Source organism: Meriones unguiculatus, chromosome 8 (assembly GCF_030254825.1).
Source record: "Meriones unguiculatus strain TT.TT164.6M chromosome 8, Bangor_MerUng_6.1, whole genome shotgun sequence".
NCBI classification, from domain to species: domain Eukaryota; kingdom Metazoa; phylum Chordata; class Mammalia; order Rodentia; family Muridae; genus Meriones; species Meriones unguiculatus.
In genome coordinates, this window is record NC_083356.1 from 120,966,089 (window position 1) to 120,978,303 (window position 12,215).

The 12,215-nt window shown below is 43.2% G+C and overlaps 1 protein-coding gene across 1 annotated transcript in view; it reads left to right on the forward strand.

Moving 5' to 3' along the window:
• Positions 1-7,352: 7,352 nt before the first annotated feature.
• The window catches only part of Slc25a12 (solute carrier family 25 member 12), an 84,447-nt gene continuing 79,584 nt past the window's right edge, over positions 7,353-12,215 (forward strand). The window contains exons 1-2 of the mRNA XM_060390465.1: positions 7,353-7,775; positions 8,713-8,766. Coding sequence (XP_060246448.1) covers positions 7,368-7,775; positions 8,713-8,766 — 462 coding nt within the window. The 5' untranslated portion in view covers positions 7,353-7,367. The remainder of the gene's footprint in view (positions 7,776-8,712; positions 8,767-12,215) is intronic.

The window sequence follows — 12,215 nt, forward strand, 5'->3', positions numbered from 1 at the left end:
TAATGTGTTCCATGTCAGCCAAGGCAATATCCTGAGACCCTGTCTCAATAAAAAAAATAAATAACTAAGTGTGAGATACGACACTTCACAGAATTGCTATGTTATAATTCAATATTTGTTCAATTTCTTTCCTCTTGAAAACTTGATGTATATCTGTAATGATGTGTATGGAGCCCTAAGTGTATATTCTATGAGCTTTGAAAATGTACCCAGACCCTAGCAAAGCATAGACTGTCATCATCACTCCAGATACATTCCTCATGCTTCTTCCCTCTTTCCTCGAAATCACAGTTCTGAGTTATTTTCCCACCATGCTTTAGTTCTGACTGTATTAGAGCCTTATAGAAACGACATTGTCTGGTGTTAGCTTTTTTGTCTGCTATGATTCCATGTAAAGCTTTTATCATCACCTGACATGATGGTCTTTCCTCATCTGCTTCCTTTAAAAAATTTCTGGACAACCATCATTCTACAAGTGTACCATATTTAGACATCTGGGCTATTTCCAGTTTCAGTTAGTTATAAACATTCTTGCACAGGTCTTTAAAATTTGGGGGGTGGGGTGGTGGTGACACACGCCTTTAATCCCAGCACTCAGGAGGCAGAGGCAGGCAGATCTCTGTGGGTTTGAGGCCAGCCTGGTCTATAGAGAGAGTTCCGGGACAGCCAAGGCTACACAGAGAAATCCTGTCTTGAAAAACAAAACAAAAAAAAAAATTTATTTTTTTATTTTATTTTATTTTTTTTTTTTTTGAGACAAGATTTCCCTTCCTGGCCAGCCTTCAGTGATGGGGTTAGTCATGCATGTACCATCAGACCCAGCACGTGCAGGTCTCTTAGTAGACATATATTTTTATTTTTATTGATTCAATTTACAGAGATAAAATTAGTGAATCATAGGGTAGGTGTATGTTTAGTTGTTTTTCTGATTGTTTGTTTATTTTTGTTTTTTTGCTTTTTCAAGACAGGGTTTCTCCGTGCAGCCCTGGCTGTCCTGGAATTCACTCTGTAGACCAGACTGGCCTCCAACTCAGAGATCCCCCTTCCTCTGCCTCCTGAGTGCAGGGATTAAAGGTGTGCACCACCATCGCCTGGCTTGGGTTTTTGTTGTTGTTTTTAAGATTTTATTATTTAGTTTTGTGGGTGCGGGTGTTTTTGCCTGTGTATATGTCTGCCCACCTTGTGTCTGAGTGGTGTCCAGGGAGGCCAGAAAAGGGGCACTGGATCCCCTGGAACCAGAGTAGCTGGAAATCTAAATCTAACCCAGGTTATCTGGAAGAGCAGCCAGTGCTCTTAACCACTAAATCACCTCTCCAGCACACATACAAGTTTTAAAGGGACACTTTTTTTTCTTTAGTTGGATCAGTTCCAGACATCTTCTACATTAGTCTTTTGGAAGAAAAGAGTAAAAACAGCATCTAAGTAAATTCCCAGAAGTAGGAGGGGGTAGGTGGTAGAAGGATTTAACATCGTGTTTGTTCTACCAGCTATATATATATATATATTTTTTTTTTTTTCCCCTAGACTGAGAACATTTACCCCACTATTTTCACTTACAGTGTGAGTCTGAGGCTCTAACCCAGGCCCTTGCACACACTAGCCCAGCATTATGTCATGGATAATTTCCTAGCCCTGTCCCATTATTACCTAAAGCTGCCTTTCCATTTGCCACATGACAAAAGGTGTGTGTGTGTGTGTGTGTGGTGAGTGGTGTGAGTGCTAATGCCTGGGGATAGCAGAAAGGGACGGGGCAGCATCAGGTCCCCTGAAGGTGACCTTAATAGGCAATTATGAGGCACAGACTGCGGCTTAACTGAACTCCAGTCCTCTGCCAGAGTAGCAAGGACTAACCACTGGACCACCTCTCTAGCTCCTTAAGATTTTATTGTGAAGGGAGAGACAGAGGTTCAATGCCCTCTTCTGGCCTCCTCAGACCTCCCCCCCCACACTATACCTATTGTGTGTGGCATATATATATTTGGCACATACACATATATGGCACAAATATCTTAAAATCATTAAAAATATATTATTTATGGCTTAAAGATGAATCAGTGGTGAATCAGAGTTTAAGAGCACTTGTTCTCTTATGAAAGATCTGAGTTTGGTTCCCAGCACCCACATCTGGCAGTTCACAACTGCCTGTAACTCCAGCTCAGGAGATCTGATACCATCTTCTGTGTTCCATGGGCACCTGAACTCATGTGTGCATATCCATGCACAGGCACATATATATATATATATATATATATATATACATATATATATATATATATATATATATATATATATATAAACAATTGAATCTCTCTATATATATTCAGGATGTGTAGGCACATGCCTTTAATCCAGCACTCAGGAGGCAGAGGCAAGTGGATATGTGTGAGTTCTAGGCCAGCCTGGTCTACAAAGTGAGTCCAGGACAACCAGGGCTCTGTTACACAGAGAAACCCTCAAAAAACCAATACATATATAATTTTTTGGAGACAGGGTCTCACTATGTAACTCTGGCTATTCTGGAACTCTCTATGTAGCCTGTTCCAGCCTTGAGGTCAAAGAGATCCTTGTGTCTGTGCCTCCCAAATGCTAGGATTAAAGGAGGGCACCCAGCCTTTTAAAGAATATCTTTAAAAAGATGAATATATAAGCTAGGTGTGGTGATGGATGCCTGTGATCTCAGCACTCAGGAGGCTGAGGCAGAAAGATTTTGATGAGTTTTAGGCCAACCTGAGCTGTCTTAAAGCCAGTCTTAATCCTTTCTCTGGAACAGCAAAACAAAAACAAACAAAAGCCACCAAACCCCAACAAAACACACATTTACATACTAAAATGGCTACTGTCATAAAATTAGCATGCTAATCATTTCACATTTTACCTTCATAACCTGCTCAGTCAGCAAAAATCAGAGCACTGCTATTAACTATAATGTGCATGTCTTTGAACTTGTTCACAGTCCCCAACCTTTCTTTTTTTGCATCTTTGGAGCTCTCCATTTGCTGCACATGCCTCAGCCCTGGAAGCCACTGTTTTATGTTCTATCTTTAATCTAAGCTCTTCCTTTCTTTTCTTTTTTGAGACGGGGTCTTACTATGCAGACCAGGCTGGCTCAGAACTCACAAAGGTTTTCCTGCCTCTGTCTCTTTGAGGCATGCACCGACATACCTAGCCTGACCTCTTCTTTTCCTTTCTTCCTTTTTTAAGATTTCACTTATAAATAGGATCTTTTCTTTCATTTTTAAAGTTTTGTTTGAGTTAGGTTTCACCGTTAGTCCAGACCGCCTCAAACCAGAGGCATCTTTCCTGTGTCAGCCTCTCCAGGGCTCTCCAGGGAATCACAGGTATAAACCACCAAATCCAGTAATTAACTAATTTGTGTGTTTACTTGAGGAAGGGTCTCATTATATTGTCTAGGCTGGTCTTGAACTTCCAATCTTCCCATCTCTACCTCTTGAATGTTGGCCTGTGTTACTATCTACCATGTCACCTGGTACTCATGTGTGTGTGTGTGTGTGTGTGTGTGTGTGTGTGTGTGTGTGAAGATCTAACACAGGGGCCATATGCCCTTGTGTAAACTAGACAAGCATTCTACTGTTGAACCATACTCTGTCTCTCTCATCCTTGTGTACTAGATGAATAATATTAACACAAATATCATTCGCATCAGGTTTTCTTTACTCATTTATACATTGATGGGCAGCTAGGATGTCTTTATATCTTCATTATTAGGAACAATGCTGCAGTGAACATTGTTTTATGATTTGTTGTTATTTTTATTCTTATTTCTCTCTGTGTGAGTTGCACACTAGCAGCAACCAAAAGAGGGTGTCAGATCTGCTGGAAGTGGAGTAACAAGCTTGTGTTCTAGCCAGTTGGGTGTGGTTTGGAGGCCAAAGTCACTGTTAATTGCTGAGCTGTCTCTCTAGCCTTAAACATTACTTTAAATAGCAAAGATCTTTCCAGGTACAGTAGAGAGACGGATTGAGACAAATTTCAGGTAATCAGGTCCTTCAATAACACCAGCCACCAAACTCTGGGGCAGGAGATCCACGAGCACCCCACCACCACCCACCCACCCACGCATGGAACAGAGACTACAAGGCTGTGATCAGGGATCTAACCCATGTTCCCACACTACCCAAGGGCAGCTACATGCTCTGTGTTGCGCAGCTTGGGAGAGGAACTAGACAGGATACAAGGCATGGCTGATGCCCCCTGTGGGACTGGTGTGATCTGTCAAACAGGAGAACAGGAACAGTTAAGGTGTCATCTGTTGTTGTAGATTACAATGGGTGCTGGGCTAAATAATGTTATTTATTATTTGCCCTATAATTATCACGGCAGTTTTATTTAACCCAATATCACAATCAAATAAGACACAGACACCTGTTAAATTTTATAATTGCCTTATTTATCTTGGGCTGGGCAGATGTTTTACCTAAGCTGTCTCAATAACCATCCATCTCCAAGCCCCCATTCAATACCATCCACCTTAACAATTCCTATCTAGGCTACCTTCAATCCACAATCCCAGGATATTTGCTTATATTCTTCATCTTGGTGTTTTCTCCATCCATGCCATCCTTGGAGTCTTTCCTCCTGGCCCACGTGGTTTCTTCTCCAGTATAACCCATTGTGTCATCCTCCTCCCTCTTCTCTTCCCATCTGTCTATCTCCTGATTCTCTTGAATCCAAACCCTAACCCTTACCCTAACCCTAACCCAAAGCCTGGAAACCTTAGCCACACCTACCCCATTCTGTCTTGCCCAGGTTTTAGGCTTCTTAATCAACCAATCAGGAAAAATGTCATAGGATAGGCATCTCCAGGCAGGAATCAGATCTTGAGGGTCAGTAATTAGCATCAAAATACCAGCATCAGACCAACCCCCAGCAGTGGCTATTTCATGTCTGTGACAGAAGTTGGATCTAGAACACACACATACATTTCTAAAAACACAGTTACGTTTTTAGTCGTGCATATAATTTTTAACGTCTCCAGGAATCTTTGTGCCGGCTTCCACAGGATTCTTTTCGCTCCGCCCTTGGTGGTACATTTTTGTTGTTGTTAGCGTTTTCCTTTTTTTGATAATGACAGGCGAGAGGCTATGCTCACAGCACTTCTTCATTGCCCTTTCTCTGGTAATATGCGATCCTGAGCTCCTTTTTTTGGGTACCCGTTGGCCATTTATCATACACTTTTTGAGCAATGTCTATTCAGGTCTTTCATTCACTCTTTGGCAGATGTCTGCTACCGTGTTGTAGAAGTTTTCTCAATACAAATCTTGGATGTTAATGATTTAAAACTATTTCCCCCAAACTGTAGGCTGCTCTTTTGTCCTTCACTTTGCTGCACAGAAGCATTTTAGTTTGATGTAGTCCCATATGTGGTTGCTTTTGTAACCAGAGCCTTGGCGTGGGTGTTGACGGTCAAGCAATCACTGCCAAAAGCTATGTCAGTGAGCTTCCCCTCCATGTGTTTTCTTCTGGAAGTTTTATGGCCGGAGGTCTTATGTTTAGCCTTAAAAAAATATTTTGAGGAGAGTTTCTGTGCGTGGCATAAGATAAGGGTCCAACATCACTCACACGTGGTAACCTGGTTTTCTATTACCACTTACACTGTTTGTTTGTTTGTTTTTTACCTTAAAGGAGCATGTCTCATTTAAGAAAGAAATGGTAGCCAGGTGGAGGAGGACAGTCTGGCTTACAGAGCGAGCTCCAGGACAGCCAGGACTACACAGAGAAACCCTGTCTCAAAATAACCCCAAATACTAACCAACCAACAAACCCTTATGTGGTTGAGGTTCTGTGTAAGCAGGGCTTCTTAGTGTCTGTCTGGCTTTTACTATGCTCTACATTTTCAAACATCACGTATGTGTTGGTTAATCCAAGTATTCAGGGCATGACTATGACTTTATGTATTAAGTATACTTAATTTTAACACATAACGAGAAGAACCAATTAAAGTCTCATTTGCTTCCCACTCACAAAACCCATGTCAAATGCATTAATGAGCAGATCTGAACGCGTAAACTGTGCTTCTTTTAAAAAGACTTATGCACTTGCCTGGCCTCAAAGATATTACATACAAACACATAGTCTGTAGCTGGCAGTAGGAATACAGGCAATACACTACTACAGCAGACACCATCAATTTGTTATGAATTCTTCTGTAACAACTCAGTGGATTATCAAATGCCTCAATACTTAAGGATGACTGAGGGGCTGGAGAGATGGCTCAGAGGTTAAGTGCACTGGCTGCTCTTCTAGAGGTCATGAGTTCAATTCCCAGTGACCACAGGTATGGCTCACAACCATCTTAAAAAAAAAAAAAAAAGGTAGATATCTACAGTATTTAAGATTGCTATTCAGTTTCATACCTTGAAGAAGCCTATGATAATGGTGGCCAACAAAGTCCTTATAATAAATAAACTGCATATACACCCACTTTATATGTATATACGTTTATTTATATACACACTCTACAATAGGACCGTGTCTAGCACATGGAGGATTTCAGTAAATGTTTGAGTGATTATCAATGTGTGACCTAATAGAATTTCCCCCCTCCCTTTAACAATTTTTTTTTTTAAATTTTCGCTTTATTTTCTAGAGTGTACGCTCACACCTGCCTAGCTCAAGTTTGGAAAACAAGGAGTTGGTTATCTTTCCACCTTTAATGGATTCTAGGGTCCTCAGACTGAGCTATTACTGCCTTGGATCCCTGCCCCCTTTCTCCCTCTCTCTCCCACCCTTCCTCCTTTCTTATTCTTATTCCTTCTATTTTCTTTTCTTTGAAAACAAGTCTTATGCATCCTGGGCTGGCCTCTAAGTCTTACGCAGCCGCAGCCGAGGACCACACTCTGATCTGTTTGCCCGCATTTCTCAGGTGCCGGGATTACAGGCTTGTACAACCTACCTTATACTGCTACGCTGAGCTTGAGATCTACACACACATCCCCTCCTGGGGATGGAACCCAGGGCTTCGTGCAGGTTAGGCAGGCACTCCGCCAACTTAAGCGACTCCCCTGGCCCTCAGATATCCTAAAAGGCAGGACTTAAGGCAGAGCAGGGGATTCCATGAAGATCTGTTTTGCGTTCGTGTGGATAAACGTTCGTCCAAGATAAACGAAGTTGTCTTCTACGTACATCGCACAAAGGATTTGGGTGTCTACGGAAGTGAATCCAGCCCATCAATAAACTATTAAGAGTACCCCCAAGGAATGCCAATTCAGGAGAACATTTCTAGTTATGTTTACTTAGGTTTCCCCCTTAAAAACAACAAACCCTGAGTAGGTAGTTCCTTATAATTTTTCTTGTCAGTATGTGCCACTGGCTGTCATTAGCTCATTATTAATGGGACAAGCTCTCAGATGCTTCCAAACCTTGCTCAACAGAGGCCCCAAAGTGTTCCTTTAAACCCCAAGAGGGAAGCGACTTTGGCTGAAGCCGGTGCCCAAAGCCACACCCACCGCCAGGCCTGGGGACTTGGGGCTGGCAGGGAGGCACCTCTGCTCACGCCGTGCGTCGGAATCCGGCGGCCCGAGCTCCGCTGTCCCCTGCGAGAGGCGCGACAGCCCCGCCGGCCCGCGGATGGACCGACCCAGGCCTCTCGGTGCGCACCGCCGCGCCCTAGCTCATTTGCATATAGACGGGCGCGGCGCCGCGACAGGAGGGAGCGCGGGCGCGGCCCCGGGCCGTGGCGCGCGCGCGCCCTGACAGCTCGGCCTTGCTCGCTCACTCGCTCGTTCCCGGCTTCCGAGCACAGCATGGCGGTCAAGGTGACTCCAACTCTCTGCTGCTGCCTTTATTGCATAAGAGACGTTCCAGGGGCCCCCAGTGCAGCCCCCCGCCTCTTCCCCTTGCTTTCTTTGCCTGGTTCTTAGCCAGCGCGTCCCGGGGCTCTAGATTGCGGGTGGAGAGCTGTGCGGGGTTTGGACCGGAGCGGAGAGGATGCCCGGTTGGGGGAGGGGAAGGAGGAGGGATCGGGAGTTGGAGGGGCTTGGAGGACCACGGTTGGGAGAGGAAAAGAGTAGTGTGTTGCTCTAGGTCCATGGGATTGCGAGCACAGAGCTGGAGAGCATCGGAGAAGGAGTGAGAGCAAGTGGACAGGAAAGCCGGGGATACCCAGGGCATCCGCGGTGGGGGAGGGGGTGGGTGTTGTCATTCGGGGCCTCAGTACAGCCCAGGGCACTGCTTGACACTTGCGTGACAGGTTGCCGGGAGGTCGAAAGTATCCGTGTTTGTGGCAGCTCTCAAGGTTCAGGTTGGCTGGAGAAAGGGTCTCAGGGATGGCGATGTGCTGTTACTGCTCTCCATGAGAAAGGCTGCTAGGCCCAGCTATTAATTTGGGTGTCTTACGTCTCCTGTTGCTCCATTCTTGAGGCTCTCTGGATTTGCAGCCCGGTGTCTGCTACTCTATTGCTAGGAGATGTGGAAGAAAGTAAACGACTGTATTTCTCTGTTTCCCTTTTCAGTTCAGAGGAAGTACCGCTAGTAGTTTGCTCTGTCTTGCCTTATTCACACCCATTTTTCCTAGCCCTTAAGCCATGGATCCCCAGTTTGACAGGTGTTATCGGCAATTAAGCTTTGGGGTTGTTTTAAGCTAAATGCCCTTATGAGAGATAAGCACGTTGTTACCAGATGTAAACTATAATCTAAAGAGATTGTGTGGTTTCTAGCTAAGCATTAACCAGCTCTCTCCCCCGCCCCCCATAGGTGCACACAACCAAGCGAGGTGATCCTCATGAGCTGAGAAACATATTCCTACAGGTAAGTTAAAGAATTTTACCTCAAGGAAAGAATGAAGAGCAGAATCATCATTCCTTTCCAAGCTCTAACTCTGAGAAATATTCTACTTCCTTGTAGTCTCACAAACATGCGTGGCGGGTGTAGTTTGTGCTGTGTTGTTTTGGGGGTCAGGTCTCTCTGTAGTTCTGGCTGTCCTGGAGCTTGCTCTGTAGACCAGGCTGGCTTTGATCTCAGAGATCTACCTGCCTCTGCCTACTGAGGTCTGGGATTGGCATCATGCCTGGCTGTTTGTATTCTTAGTAACAACTGATTGAAAAAATTTCCTTTATATTTACAAGAGGCTCTCCTGGAGTTACTGTTTTTGATTGCATGACTTAAGATGACTTATAAAGCTTTCCTCCTCATAAATGTCTGTGTCGTTTGTCGCACAGATACTAGTACAACAATTATAGTTGTTCTTCCCTTCCACTTATTACAACCATGGATCTGGGGTGGGCGGGTGGGCAGGCGTGGTGGTTTATGGAACATGTTTGCTTTTGATTTTGTTGCAAGGAGGCTGGTGAGATGGCTCAGTGGTTGAAGGTGCTTCACCCAGAACCCTTATAAATATGGAAGAAGAGAACTAACTACATAAAGTTGTCCTCTGACCTTCATATATATATGCTCGTGTACATGCGTGCTCCTGGACTCACTCCTTATAATAATAATCTATTTAAAAAACAAGGAAAGGGTCTTGAGAGATGGCTCAGCGGTTATGAGCATTGTTTGTTCTAGAAGACCTGATTCCCAGCACCCATATGGCGGCACTCAACTGTAACTCCAGTTCCAGGGGATCTGACTTCTACTTCTGGCCCCTGAGGGTGTCATATGCACGTGGCCCTAGGACATACGCACAGACAAAATATCCATACACATTTGAAAAAAAGAAAAGTGGTTGCGAGGATTTACCTTACTTATGTGAAGCTTTTAGAATCAGTTACTTGACTATGCTTAGTTCTTTTGTTTTTGCTTTCTTAAATTTCTAAAGTATTTTACTTAAGATTGTGATTTTTCTTGGAAGAGCTGTTTTGGAGGATTTTGGATTCTGGGTGTGGGTTCTGGGTTGACTATTAACCTTGGGTGGATTCCTTCTGGGTATTATTTTCCTCCGTAAAATGAAAGGTGACCTTCAAGGTTCCTCCCGATTCCAGGATTCCGTGATTCTATATTTGGAACAGATTCTAGTATCTACTGATGAGCCCCGCCTAAGAGGGCACTTTTAGAGACAGGTAGTTTCCGTAGGCCTGTGGGGGAGAAGCTGGTAGATGAGCACACACAGTGTCTTTTATGAAAAAGAGTTGTTAAAAGCAGGGGCATAGCTCAGGGTTCAAGCATTTGCCTGCCTTGTTTGAGGCCCAGGGTTTGAGTGTTAGCACCAAAAGAAAACAAAAGAATAGGAAAATGAGATTTATTTTAATTTTTAGAGAAAGGTTCACTATGTAGTCCAGCATCTATCTATCTATCTATCTTTATTTATTGCAGATAGAGTCTTACCATGTAACTCTGCCTGGCCTGGAACTATTACACTAGGCTGACCTCACACTCACAGAGGTCTGCCTGGAGTGCTCTTGAACTTGTTTGATCTTTCTGTCTCAAGCCTCCTGAGTGCTGGGATTATAAGTGTGTACAACCACGCTTTGTGGAAGCCTTAAGTTAGACAAAGTGTAACAGAGAATCCTTTCTGGAACCAAACCACTTGTAATAGAACTTCACCCTTTGTGTGTTAGGACCTTTGTTCCTTACAAGTATTCTCTGGGACACACAAGGATGAGTTAGTATAAGTCCTGTCATATGATTAGAGGCAGTCGTTTTGTGAGAGTTTGTGTGACACAGATAATTTTAATTTTTGGCTAAGCAGTCGTGGAAGGAATCAGTTGAGATGCTGTAGAAAGCAGAGAAAAGAGCCCCTTTCCAGGTATCAGGAACAAGGGTGTGCCTTCCACTCCCAGCTCCGGGCTGGCCTTGAACTCACAGAGATCTGTCTGCCTCTACCCTTCCAGTGGTGGAATTAAGGATATGCATCACCACGGATGTTTGTTTGTTAGTTTGAGGGATATAGGTTTAATCCCCAGGCCTCAATCTCTATGGCTTATCTTTAAGCTAATTATGCAGACTTCCCGAGTTTCATGTTCTCTTGTGGGACTCAGCAGAACATAAGAAAATGGGAATGGAGGTCTTTTCAATCTTTAGAAATTCTAAATGGAAAAAAAAAAAACCCCGACTTGTTTTGAATTGCTTACTGGTTTGTGTGTTGTTTGAGGTGGTAGTGATTGTAGGAGCTTAGAGAACTCATAACTACATCCTACTGGTGGTCAGCATTTACACTTTAGCTTTTCATCTGCTGTTTTGCACATTATCAGTATCTTTTTGTACATTATCATTATTCTGTGCTGCTGGGGAATTAAACCCCTCAAACATTTTAGGTAAACACTCTACCACTGAGTGACCCCCTTAGTCCTTCAAACATCATTTTGGTGTTGTCTCTGTTTTATTTTTGTACTGAAAATTTGTGAAGTTTATTAATTTATATTCAGCACTGAACATAAAATATCAACTCAGGCATCATCACCACCACCATCATCACCATCACCATCATCATTAGTTTTTTCTAGTCAGAATTTTGCTACATAACCCTAGTTGGCCTGGTACTCATGTAGCTTAGTCTAGCTAACCTTGAATTCAGTGTTAGGATTACAAACAGGAGGCCCCATACTCAGCTTCAGCATTATTGGTAAACAAGAGAGAAACAGTGTAAAAATGCTTAATCTCCAGGAAAGCATAAAGTTGCCGGAAAGACATTGTATCTAGTTGAAACAACTTTTTGTTACCTTCTAGCATATTAGGATTTTATTCCTGGTTTGTCTACTTTAAACTATGGTTACTTAAAACAATTAAGTACTTTTATAAAAAGTTTCATTATAGATCCATTTGGCTTATTCACATCTTAGATGAAATAAACAAAATACCTGCTGGGCGTGGTGGTGCACGCCTTTAATCCTAGCATTTAGGAGGCAGAGGCTGGTGTATATCTGAGTTCAAGGCCAGCCTGGTCTACAGAGTGAGTTCCAAGACAGCCAGGCTACATAGAAAAACCCTGTCAAGAAAAAACAAATCGAAACCAAAACAAAAACCAAAATATACTCTAGCTACATTTTTCTTTAGTGTTTAGCATGTTTATCACATACATTTTTAAAAATTAAGTTGTAGTGAGTGACTGTGTGAGTGTGGCCGTGTACATGTCGCCAACTTCCAGGACTCGGTTCTCTCCTTTCACAGTGAGTTCTGGGCATTGAACTCAGCTCATCAGGCTTGCATAATAAGCTCTATTATCTGCTGAGCCGTCTTACCAGCCTTTCAGCAATATTTACTAACAACTATTTGTTATGTCCCATGCGCTTGTATTTCATTTAGTAGTAATCATCAAATTAAGT